The sequence below is a fragment of the Stylophora pistillata genome, chromosome 10 (genome assembly GCF_964205215.1).
Source record: "Stylophora pistillata chromosome 10, jaStyPist1.2, whole genome shotgun sequence".
In the NCBI taxonomy this organism is placed as follows: domain Eukaryota; kingdom Metazoa; phylum Cnidaria; class Anthozoa; order Scleractinia; family Pocilloporidae; genus Stylophora; species Stylophora pistillata.
In genome coordinates, this window is record NC_142528.1 from 4444548 (window position 1) to 4457632 (window position 13085).

The 13085-nt window shown below is 37.5% G+C and overlaps 1 protein-coding gene across 5 annotated transcripts; it reads right to left on the reverse strand.

The window, feature by feature from the left end:
• Positions 1 to 352: 352 nt before the first annotated feature.
• Positions 353 to 13085, reverse strand: LOC148721469 (putative G protein-coupled receptor 19). Of its 5 annotated transcripts, XM_088735634.1 has the most exons (7): positions 9680 to 10545; positions 8256 to 8805; positions 5503 to 7907; positions 3461 to 3611; positions 2765 to 3035; positions 1866 to 2117; positions 353 to 1358 (listed from the first exon to the last, which is right to left on the reverse strand). In XM_088735634.1, the coding sequence occupies exons 4-7, from the start codon at positions 3577 to 3579 to the stop codon at positions 1038 to 1040; spliced, it is 963 nt and encodes a 320-aa protein (XP_088591760.1). In that variant the 5' UTR covers positions 3580 to 3611; positions 5503 to 7907; positions 8256 to 8805; positions 9680 to 10545; the 3' UTR covers positions 353 to 1037. The 5 variants fall into 5 exon arrangements, with proteins under 5 accessions (XP_088591760.1, XP_088591764.1, XP_088591759.1 ...); XM_088735638.1 differs by lacking the exons at positions 5503 to 7907; positions 8256 to 8805; positions 9680 to 10545 and adding an exon at positions 12713 to 13085; XM_088735633.1 differs by lacking the exons at positions 5503 to 7907; positions 8256 to 8805; positions 9680 to 10545 and adding an exon at positions 11900 to 12015.

A 13085-nucleotide genomic window follows, 5' to 3' on the forward strand; every position in this document is an offset into this window, starting at 1 on the left:
AAGTATTTATTCTACCAAGTGTTTTAACGAGTTTTTTATTTTCCAAACATTTAATAGTTGTCATGTTATACATGTAGCAGCTTATTTTCTATATACTGTCGATAAACAATGATTAACATGAGCTGCTGTGACAAGATAACCATTTAATGTATATCTATCAGTCATTAGAAAGCAATGATACGTAAATAAGGCTGGATTAAGATGATTGACTATGGTAGGTATTAAATCGATCAAGAGAATGATTGGAGGGATGGATGAGAACTGGGATTTGGGGATGAAAGTAGAGAACTCCTCAGAGGTATCATTACTCCTATTCCTTTTCTCCATTTTCAGTTTTGTTTTGTTTTGTAGCCTCCTGCTTTTCGCTTTTTTTTTAACTTGTTTTTATTTGTTCTTTATGTTTTTGTATTTTTGCATTATAAAACGATCATATTTACATTAAGCGCAGCATACAGTAAATTTGACTGTCAACAACTTACATTTCTGTCACATTTTTTACAAATTTCAGCCTTGAAAACTTTTCGTTAGAAAAGTCTCTGCTTGATGTCCGCGAATGCGACGACTCGTTACTCCAAAAGCTGTTGCAAGTAATTGGCGCTACGTCCTTTACCACAAATATATTGAATTCCGAATAGAAGGATAACAAACGATTAGTTTATATCTATCCTTGCTTAAGTGATTTGCCAGCTAATAGATTTTTTCTTTAAGTGATATTTTTTTCTAACTTTGCATTTTGATTTATGTCGATTGTGGAATTACAACACTTCAGTACTTACAGGTTGTAGTGTACTCTACTGATAAAATCGATACTCCAGGACTACTCAAATTTTTCTCATTCAATGAAACGATAGTTTTCTCTCAGATGATAACAGAGATAAAACACTTGATTGGGCTCACAAAATTTTCAGTTTGGCCCCTCGATGATCCATATATGCTGTAAACAACACAAAGATTCCGCGCTTAGTGGTCTTTCTCTGAAGCGAAAGATTAACCAACATAATGGCTTCTGAGTCATGCGTTATCTGCTGTTTAAAAGCCTAAAGCTTAGTATCATCAGCAACACTTTCCTCTGTTCCGGTTTCAGCCCGAGGCCTGGATTCTATCACAGAACTCGTGCAGCACCTCACTCCCCTGATCTTTTGTCTAAATTGATGGTTCAGGAGGGCATACACGAAGGGGTTGACGGCTGAATTAAGCAACACCATCGTGTCAACGATAGTGATATGGACAAACGTGATGTTGAGAGTCGTGAGGAATCTTAACACGTATTCAACTGACTCTGCTCCCCAACAAATTGCGAATATGACACTGACTGTTATGACCATCAAAGTGACGCGTTTTCGCACCTTCAGCACACCCTGTGAATCAAGTACAAGGAAAGAGAAAATAGTCTCAACTCAGAAGCCATGGCCAATATGATCCTGATCAAGGCTATTTTTTAACTTTTCCGTTCAAGGCAAGGAATGTGAGAGCATTAATAAGTTTGACATAATGGCTCTTCGAGACTCTAAAGTGGAAAACTAAATGAAAACTTTCTGGCATTCTTTTTTGCGAATCAGCCGTAGACCTTGCCATAAACACATGTCATGCACATGTATAACGTAAAAGTACTAGAGCTCTAACAAATGACAACAAATATAATTTTTTATTTAACTGGCCAAGTTTAATTTCGTGTCAGAGTTGACGGTAGCCCCTTAGCGCAAATTTCTTTCTCTCCCCAGCCTTCCCCTACCATTAAAATCAAAGATGGCGGCTATATTTCGCTAAGAAAATACTGAGCACTCGTCGCCCAAATTACGCATGCTCTGCAGGCTAAGCTTAACTGGTTTGACTATTCCAAACATAGCTTATAATTATTAACTCACCCGCTGTTGATAGTTTAGTGGGTTGCCATCATCGGGTTTGCACCATAACGTGTATGCTACTTTAGAGTATAACACAATCATTATGCCGACGGCAAACACAACAAGGAATAACCAAGCCAAGCAGTAGGCCGTTATCATCCACTTTTTGGGCCAGGTTTGCACACAATGACTTTTCTTGTCATCAAATGTCCTGACGAGAAATTTTGGTGTGTTGAAAATTATCGAGAACACCCAAGAACTCAGTACGATCACCTGAAAAAAAAATTCACGGAATTGTTTCATTCTCTTAGACAATACTGTTATCTAACGCGTATTATTTCTTTTTTCGGTTCACTAGAGCGGTTATAAATACCCTTAGAATAGAAAAATCTTGAGTTCTGCTACGTTTAGAATCATTCAATATTTCTTCATAGAGCGTATTTTTAAAGTAGAGGAATGACATGAGCCTAATAGAATTTCCATAACGTTTATTTAGTTCAATCCACGGACCATACTAAATGCATAAGGGATCACAACAACCTAGTAGTACCAAGTGAAGGAATTTGACAATGCTTGTGTTACCCCTACCATTAATGTTTTAATCAAACAAAGATTCTTCTTTGCCCTTACTAAATCCAAATGGAGTCTGGAGATAAATTTATTTTCTAATATTACTCATTGACAGTTAACTTTCCCTGATATTTGTGGTGGGACAGAGCTGATTGGTAACTTAAGATAAAGGTTCTGATATCGGATTTATCCCTCGGATTGTTTTCAAACCGATTGAGATCCAAGCGCAAGAAAATTTATCGTCGACGCAAACAGAAAGTGTTGATACATAATTCTTATTCGATCATAGCTTCTCAGAAACCTCAAACAGTATTTTCACTTGGTAAGTCCACAGGAATGTTGGGACTTACCTTAAGCTTACGGTGGGTCAGTTTTCTATTTGGATCCAGTGGATAAAGCACAGTATAATATCGTTCAACAGCAATCACTACCAAAGTAAAAACTGAGGTAATTCCGGGAAGCCAGGCCAGATTTCCACCTGTCACCAACTTACAGAGGACTGAACCTGTAGTTCCAGGTGGGTGAGTTATATTGAAGCTAACAATAATCTTTGGTGTGATGAGTGTTGCAAACAGGATATCGGAAATAGCCAGGTTCACCAGTAAATAATTTATTGGATTCCTTTGGAGTCAAATAAGGAAACACATCAATGTTAATAAGGATGATAATAGGTGAGTAATTACTTTTTTTAATGTAAAATGCATCTAAAGAACGCAAGAATTGAATCGTTTGATCAAGTGAAATTTCGCTCGTTACTGAATTTTCTAAAACTAATCATTGATTTTAGATACATTAGAGAAATTTATTCTAGATTGAAGATAATCCACTCGGACAAGTGGGACCTATTGACTAAAATTTAAATTAAAAAAATTGCAATCCAAAATCAGTCGAGAAAAAGACGGGAGCAGCAGCCTGTAAATGCAAAATGAAGTAAATCTTAGGAGTTTCTCTTAAATTTCACAATTATGCCAAAAGTTTATTAATTATGAAATGCAGAGAAGCATATGGGACGAACATACGAAGAGCGGAGTATAACTCGTAATTACCTCATATGAAGGTGTCTTTTAATAATCAAACAAACCAATGTATTCCCAACAATGTCCACAACGACAAGTGTTAACAGTATGGTAGTAATCACCACATTAGCTGTTTCAGGCACGACCATCGTGCAAAGGATCAATTTTGGTCACGCGTCACCTGAACAGAGACAAAAAACTAAGTTTGTTAATTTTGAGTTTTCTTGTAAAACTTTTGGTTAATTTCCTCTCCTGTTGCTTATCAATATTTAACATTTCGCTTCATTATTTCCGTCCCGCTCAGTAAGCTTAACAAACTGACCACAATTTTCTATTGTCTATAACCTTACTGATCATTGGAATGACCTCAACAATGTTTTAAACCAGAGTGGTACCACGGGGTTTTCGTTTTATGTTGCCTTCGAGTTCGAACCATACAATTACTCAACTACAACTGCTACTTCCAATCAAGATCTGTCGCAATCTTCCCTTAATTCCTTTAAAAGCTTGTCGTTATCGGCACATAGAACTCTCGATCTTTTATTTTGCTTTCGATGGTATGCTTTTATCACGAACAACGCTGGTCAGTCTGTGACTACTAGAGTTCACAAAGTTTAACTCATATCTGGTAGGTCTGTGGCTTGTTTTCATCGAACGCAAAGATTAGATTTCAAGTGACTGGGCAGTACGTCAGAAAAACATCACCAATATTATGAAGAAAAGAAGTCGTTTACCTATTAGGACCTGTCAGACTTATTTACGTAGTCTGACACCTATCGCACCAATATGAAATACAAGAAAACATGGCGGCTAGGTATGACGAGCCAGGGACTGGAAATAGTAAACTCAGAGACACTGGGGACTAAAAACTGACAACACTGTGAAATTTGACAGTGCATAATGTCCTTGAGTTCCTGATATAGGGTGCAACAATTATATTATAGCTATGAAAGCGCAACCTTTTGATGATTTTGAAACTAATGCCTCTCGTCTCAGATGACAAATATTCATAAGGGTTTTTAAGGCCTTAAATCAGTGCTCAATAAGTAACAAAAACGTTGCGGTGAGCTAACGTAAACCATAAACCGCCTCGCTTGGAAAATTTATTTACACCATTTCATCAATCAGTCACACCAATACTGATACTAATTAAAATAACCAGAGGTCACTGAACTTAGAAGAGAATTACGAATAAAAAAACAGTGACAAGAGGTTTGGTAAATGGTTTTTTAAATCAACTTTTTTTTTTTCCAGCGATACGGCTCTCCAATTTGTCTGATCATTATGTCATATAAAAAAGAAGGCGCCATAAAAACCTGGCGACGAAAATCGATCATGAAGCTATCCGTATAAGGCTGTTTTGTTTGACTTCTGAATATTTTATCACGCATAATGATCACGAAAAGTACAGACAATGGAAAGTTGTGGTTGATTTGATTCACACGGGGCTATTATGGACAAGAAGTAACTTGCAAAAGAGTTCTCGGGGTGAAGCATGTTAAGTTAGCATAAAACCCTAACAGTGCGCAGACTACCAGACCATATTTCAGCAGATGCAGTGCCTCGTGCCTTCCATATTTATTAAGATTACCTAATTTTTTTCACCTCCCAGGGTAAGAAATATGCATTTTCTCGCCCCCTCAAGAGAACGCAACACAATTTATTTTCTGGAATTCAAGCCTCCGCAATAACGCGGCCTTTGCGAATGATGACAGAATTTATTCAAATTTTAGCGACGACGGTTCAAAAATTGCAAACAATGAGTCGACTTCATACTTAAGTATAGAGCTGTTTGAATAAGACTACATACTTCATCTGGCGTTGTTTCATTGAAATGCAACAATTGCTATATATCTGTTCTAATCAATTTTGCCATAGTGTACATGCTTCTCGTGTGAAACGTCAGTATTAACTACAAAATTTTAAGAAGTAGTACTGGTGGCAGTTCTTTTATGCCGTTGATCCATCTGAATTCCATCTTTATGAAAGCTTTCTTACAACTCGTGAATCAGTAACCTTTAACTGAATATAAACACATAAAAAATTAATAGGGGAGATTTGAACGCTCTTACCTCCGGCTGACTGAGAAGAAAGAGCTTTCTCCTGTATTAGTTTCACCCAAAATCAGCTAAATTCCCAACAGAATTTCTTGAGGCGGCTTTTTTTTAATTCTTGCCAAAATGCATAGCTTATCCGAGGCATAGCATGAGCATCATTCGAACTAGGCAGATGTTTACAGAGATGCAATGTACATATTCAGTTTTCGCACCGTGGATTTTAATATATGCAGCAGACCATCCTTAATAAGGTTTGGGAATTATTTTTTATTCACCTATTATTACTTTTCTTTTTTGTTCAGCGGTCAGTGAAGTTTAAACCAAAAGCTGCGTGTTATTGGTCTCGTAATTGTTATGTTAAGTTGTGTAAGTTTTATTCTGTTACGAATTGGTATTATTTTAGCAGACAAGGACCTTAAAGCGTTCGTATATGCCTTTAGTCGTAGCAAGTTGATATTTCTCTCCATTTATGGCAATCAAATATCTTGAAGCAAGTCAATTAATTAGCTGGCGCCAGCAGAGCTCTCATTTTTTAATTAAAAAAAAGATGAGTCATATTATGTAAAAAAAATGCGAGTGACGTGGAATATCAATGAATTAGCCAGTATAGAATTACGAGAAGCATTGAATAAGGTTTCTTCGCTTGTTAACCAATCAAGAATTCGATTGAGTTCAGCATTCAAGAATGCCTCATGATTTTCTTAGACGCATACCCTTTTTTAATTCAATATAATTTGGATATATCAACAGAGTTGAAATGGTAAATTGGCCACCGTAACGATTACAAAAGCTCACGTTTCGAGCGTTAGCCCTTCGTCGGAGCGACTTTGTTGATATATCCAAATTATTTCGTTACCCCCACCGACGCAGCCCGAAGCAGTTTCTTTCGAAACTATCACCCTTTATTATTTTTTAATTCAACTAAGTTCACTTCTTGCCTGCCTCAAAATAGAGCAACTTTGTTGATATATCCAAATTATATCGTTACCCCCACTGACGCAGCCCCAAACAGTTTCTTTCGAAACTATCAGCCTTTATTATTTTTTAATTCAACTAAGTTCACTTCTTGCCTGCCTCAAAATAGAGCAACTTTGTTGATATGTCCAAATTATTTCGTTACCCCCACTGACGCAGCCCCAAACAGTTTCTTTCGAAACTATCAGCCTTTATTCTTTTTTAATTCAACTAAGTTCACTTCTTGACTGCCTCAAAATAGAACAAAGAACTGTCCTAGCTTCTTCATCAGTGGAATAAACTTCAAGCGCAGGCACATTACTTCCTGATAATTTCTGTCAAATTTCATGGTCGCCTCTTAACCTTTCTATGGGGCCATCTGCAACTTAACACCGAAAGTAAAGCGGTATTGTTCTGGTTTTGCTTTGCAACATCATGTGCGTCGTCTAAAAAACTTGCTGCCCCCTCTTCAACTAATCAGACCCAAACTAAAACAAATCGCTACTTCGACAGTCGTAGTTTTCCCGCCTTGCGCGTCAGGTTCAATTTGACCTTTAAAGTTTTCCTTACCTCCAATCGGTTGTTGTGATCACATAACTTAACTTGACTTTATTGAAGGAGGGAATCGCAATAACCTATCTCAGTTTTCTAAACTGCGGCCCTCACACCCACTCACCCCACCCCAGGGGAGGACATCCATCACACAGTCCGTGGAAAATTAACGTCTCCTACCCCGAACCCTGCAGAGACGGGAACCACGGTTTATTCGTCCTTATCCGAGAAGACTAGAATATCTATTCATTCCTTGATATTATAGAGAGGTAGCACATTTTCCTCAGTTATTTCAAGACCCTGAGTGTTGGTCCGGCCGGGGCTTGAACCCTAGACCTCCCGCACAAAAGTCCGGCGCTCTACCAATTGAGCTAACCAGGGGGAGGTTATATTTTCCTTATATTTTCAAAGCACTCGATCAAAATGAGATCTAAGAATGCCAAATATCGATCAAATCGCTTTGTTGCAAAAGTGACGATGATCTTAACTTTTGAGAAGGCTCTTGAACTGTAAATGTTGAGGCTATTCCTCAACAAGGTTTTATCTTTTAGTCCGTTCCGCTCCCTCATTTTTTGTATTTCACGTAGACCACAATCCTTCAGTTCTAATTTTACTTGGTAACCTTTTTTCGCACGTGGTGAAGCGCTTGTAAAATTTTAGGTACGCAAAACTGTTGCTTTTCTTTCGCTTACCGCCCTTCATCATGTGGTTTCTACAGCTCCCTGAGTCTCGTAATCTTTGATGAAAGGAAGACCGGATCGTTTTGTAAATATTGGTATTCTTCGCTGTCATTAAACTCATTGGTCGAAGCGCTGTTCTGTTATTATTCGACATCTTCGCGGCTTTGTGTCCGAGAGTAAACATGACGTACATATCACATTTAAAAACAACTTATTTGAAACCTTGCAATGATGCTGAAAGTAAAAAAAATCAACAAATAAAGAAATGAAGTTAATAAAAAGGGGCAAGGAAGTTGTCTGGCCATAATGTACAAGTACCCTAATATTCCATTTGTAATCCAATATTTCCTTTTTCTTTTCTTTCTATTCCTTTTCAGAGTCACGGCTTCATCAAAGATTCAGCCCCAGCTTATAATCCCAACCGAAACAGAGCCGTCACTACTACAATTTATTGCACATCTTTTGTAAGATTTGACACCAAAACCGAATTTAATTTAATTGGTTACTACGACTGAACAGGCAAATTAAAGATAAAAAATTTACAACCTAGAAATTATTGCGGTGTTCCTCCCGTACAGGTACCTTTTTGTTTTGATTGTCTTTTCAAGTCGGCTGGATAACATCTGGAAGTACTTTCCTTATGATTCCTTATGATCTTCACTGCGATTTCTTTCAGACTTGACCTGTATAACTCTTCCAATTTTTGAAAATTAAGCTTTCACGACAGATGCCGAACAATTGTTTCATTTAGTCATCGTACGCCGTACGTGGTCAAATTTACTTAACAAGTAGACCGGTTGTTCTACGAAACCTTCAGCGCCATTAAAACCACAAACATCTTCCAAAGAATCATTTGCAACAATATTTATATGGCGCCCGAGATTGAAGATTCGCCTTGCATAAAGAGATCAGACAGAAACAAAACGCGGAAATTGGGTGCCGTGGTTAAGCGGCTGAAATGTAAACATTTAAGTTTTAGTTTGTATGCCGTGATATAACATCCGGGACTAGCCCCCATGATGCGTAAGAAACTCATAATGTGCAGCTTGGTCAAACAACCATTCCTATTGGCTCGATAAAGACACGCCACATTTTCCGGAGATCGAAGAGCCTCATTTGAAGAAGATCCATCCTGAAATGAAAACATTAATTCGCTTCTTACAAGTTTCTTCAAGTTGTCGACGATTTAATTTGGAGAATTTCACGCACGCAAAAATTCTAAAATAGGCGGGTAAAGTTGTTATATGTGATTACTTTGTATCGACCACGCTTTCGAAGACGAATCTGGGAAATATTCCTGTTGTTTTCTCTTTTCTTTTCTTTATCTTTTATCATTGTTTATTTATTTCCTAATTATTTATAGGGAGTGATCACTAAAGAGAACTGTAATAACTAGCTCTCACAGCGATTCTAGAAGTTTGTTGATGTATGCATTTGTTATTCCAATAATACGCCCGGAAATTCAATCTCCGTCTTGAGTTCAATTCGATTCAATTCTTTGCCAGTAACTCTGAGATCATTTTCTTTGGTAGAATTGAATGAATGAATGAATCAAAAAAAAATATGATTACCCTTGAATTAATGTTTCCACTGATCTATCTTTGGCACTGATTTCTATTAATATTTGCAGAATGTTTTCTCGCCAAAATTAATGGCCGGCAAAACACGCCGGCTGTGCTTTAATTTCGCTACTTTCTTTAAAAGGATAGAGACGCAATTAAGCTTATTTCTATTAATTAACAGCTTCCTTTTTTTCATTCTCAAAAACCCCCAAAGAACTGCCCCAAAAAATAAAAGAAGCGACAATATTTTTTTACCCGATGATCGCAGAAATTTGCCTATGCCATCTTAATTAAGCAAGCACGGCCGTGTGCCGCGGGGTAAGTGCTATTTAGATTTTATGAAATATGGTGTCTTTGCTGACTAAGATATCAACAAACAAGTTTCCTCTAGATGACAGTGCAGTCTATTCTAAAGCAAGATGTTATAAATAACATTTTACTGACCTTGACTAATCTTTGGAGAAATTTTTGCTTGCCAATGCAATAAATGCTTTACTTTCCTAAGACACATTTACGACTCTTTCAGATAGAGGAACGGGCAAAAACATATTCACCAGTCACGATATAATCGAAGAGTAATTCGACGTCGCCATGGCACCATTATCAAGGTCCTTGTAAATAAACCTTCGACTGAAAAATGTCAAAAATGATTATAGAGTAAATTAGCATAACAACTTTGCATGAATACATATGATTGGGCATTCAGCGGTGGTGTTACTTCTTAATGTGAAGGATTTCAAGCCAAATATAATGGCATTTGTTTTCTTACTTCTTGAGAGCAAAAACTCGGCATGCCGCTCGTCTATGTTTTCCACTTTATTCCCATAATTGAAGCTTACAGCAGGTGTGTCTAGCGTAATTAACATAGGTTTGATACATGTAATATGACTCTGTAAATGTCTATAGTAAATCCAAAAAAAACTAGTCCATCGAAAAGCTTTAACTTTATATTATTTTTTGCTTTCGGAAAGAAATTTCCTCGCCGATTAAAGAGTCTGATTAAAATCCGACGCCCCTCGGTAGGACCTGTGTCGTTTTACGCATGAAGTCAGAAAAACGAAGATGTCGAAACTATAATGTTCCCTTGCAGTCCTACAGATATGAATTGTAAGAATTTTTCTCTAACTTTCTAAATCTCTTTGAAAGACCCCTTCAAGTCGAGCTATCATTATAACAAGAATTTAACATTTTAATGTTTGCGGATTTGAATCAGTCCCTAGGGAAAGCTGCCTTTATTTTGATTTGTGAATTACCCACATTTGTCAAAGCAGAGCTGGCGTTGTTTAAACTGCCAGAATGGTATTTGAAAGCAGATGCTTCGTGGTTGTTGATTTACCCACAAGAGAACAAAACGTATGATTCATAACCTCTAAAAACTATTCGAAAATAGTGAATATACCTCCCGTGCCATAAAAAAAGAATAATTCTGTAAAGTTTTTGTTTTTAGATATCTTTTTCATGGCGTTCAAAGGCCAGTCCTGGCTCCACGAGAGTCAAGAGTACCCATAATTGCCATTAACCAAACCATCCTATCTCCCACTGTCAACTGATACAAATTTGTTTTGGCGCACCTAATGTACAAGATATGGAAGGGTGTGGTCTGAATGCTAGTCTTGAAAAAGACTTTTCCACCTTTCTCGAGAAACAAGCTAGGGGAAAAAGACAAAAGAAGTATATTTATTTGGAGTGCAGGAACAAATGCTTTGCAGCTTTAGCCGAGCACGACTTGCTTGCTTAAGAGAATGAGTGGTGATATCCTATCACGGTGAGAGACTCTTACTTCTTGTCGAATTTGACAAAAATAACAAGCTGAACTAGTCTGACTCTGCTTTCTGAACGAAGTTCAACTTTTCGCAGTTTCACAATAACCGTTTACACAGATTGGTGTCACTAAAGAAAGGAACATAAACACCGCTGTTTAAATGAATACAACACAAAGCAAAACCAAGCAAAGTTTATTGTCGAAGCAGTAACCATTATGCATAATAGCTACAACTTTAAGAGAGATGCCTATAAAAAACCACTTTACTCTGAATCAACTCGTTAAGTGTTACAAAACAGCAAAAAAGTCATCGACGATAAGTTCATAAAAATCAGCTGTTCTTGCGATGAGAATGTTTTTAATAAACTCTGATAGTTGTCGCTTCTTTTACGTTGCAATAAGTTTAGCAAGCACGAGTTCGATAGAACGCAGCTTAGTTAATGTCTAAGCAATAGCAAAACAGGCGAAGAGTGCAGCAGTCAAACCCTTCTTGGTTTTGCAATCAATGAAAATTGATTACGCAAAAACGTTTGAAGATATCAAAGACATAAATGTTACATACCAGCTTCGAAGCTTTCGACACCAAATTCAGAATCATCCGCCGAGCTGGCAACATAAAACAGTAATTGTATCTTTTAACCTCGTAAAATGTGAGCTGATACGAGCTGCATACAGATCAAAAACAAAAGAGCTTAAATTTGCACTGCTGAGATTTAGCTCGTCTTAGTTTTCGCAATTCGTTGAAAGTAGCCGGTAGAGAACAAGTGTAATCTCGATTATGGAAGAGTTCAGAGTTACTTAGCAGTGAGCAGTGCAACAAAACCCCTGAAACTAAGCTTAGAGTCAACCTTCTAGCTGACAAAGAGAATGTTTCACATGAAACTGTTATTGCATATTCTGACTTTGCAGAAATCTGATTCAGCCTGTTCCTCGATACAAAAGGTCTAGCGAGACTGCTGAGAAAATCGAGGTTTTGCGTTTCCCTTTCATCTCGCAGACGCCCTTGACAGAGGGCAAAACAATCTTCCTCGCGACAGTTTGAGCGACAGGAGTCATGTCCCTCGAAGAAGAGGTAAACAGCCAAGCCGTGATGAGAGAAGAAAGCTCTGGGCTGAAATGAAACGAGTCTTCTTTGAGCACTAGAGCATATCATAACAGATAGCCAGTCAGACAATTTATGTGTGAAAGCACGTTTTCAGACATTCAATAATATTTAATATTAACCGGTTGAGTGCAATGATAAAAGCTGAATAGGTCGGGAAAAGGTTTTAAGCAGAGGTATTCGGATAAATTTGTTCTATAGTCAGATCGCTAATATCTCATGGTGGTAAATGGACAAGTAAAGATGAATCGCTCTCGGCCGCGAGTGTGATGTAACAAGATCAGATCGATGAAATGTTTGCAAGTTCTCAAAAACACAGCGATGAAGAAGGAAACCAATTAATGTCCAATAACAACTGGTAGGACGTTTATTCTTTACAAAAAGTATACTGAAAAAGAAGTTATCCAGAAAGGTAAAACTATCTAACGCTCTACATGCATATAGTGACACGATCTGACTTTATTTGCACAAAGAACTGACTGTAAAGTGGAATGATAAGACGATGAAACAAACGAACCGTAAACCCTCAACAATTTACAAGACTGGATTGTGTCCCACATGAATTTTTTGGAGATAATAAGCACAGAGCACATAATATTTCAGCTTCACTTACGCTCCATGCAAGATTCGCGTGGCCTCCAGTGTGATGGTCGTCTGCAACTATATATTTTCCAATTCATGCGATACCAAACGCCACTGTTCAAGTTTTTTGGGCTCAAATGTACTGCGATGTCAAAATTCGTCCTCATTTTTTACACTATTTCGTACAACATTTGTATATTTTGGAGGTTTGTTGTACTTTTGTTGCAATGCTCTCTTTTTCCATGATCGAAGTTCGATTGAAGTCAGAATGTGGCGTGATTTATCTGAGCCAATCACAATTCGTTGCTAAGAATAGCGACAATGAGCCTTTCTAAGACAATAGATTACGTCTAATCACATTTCCGTGATTGAAAAGTTAAGATGGAAAAGAACCCGCTTTTGAA

Coding starts and splice junctions, on each gene's coding strand:
- LOC148721469 (XM_088735638.1), bottom strand. CDS start 3,579: ATGGTCGTGCCTGAAACAGCTAATGTGGTGATTACTACCATACTGTTA. Junction 3,036..3,460: donor AAAAGACACCTTCATATGAG/GTAATTACGAGT, acceptor TTGACTCCAAAG/GAATCCAATAAATTATTTAC. Junction 1,359..1,865: donor CACTAAACTATCAACAGCGG/GTGAGTTAATAA, acceptor CTTGATTCACAG/GGTGTGCTGAAGGTGCGAAA.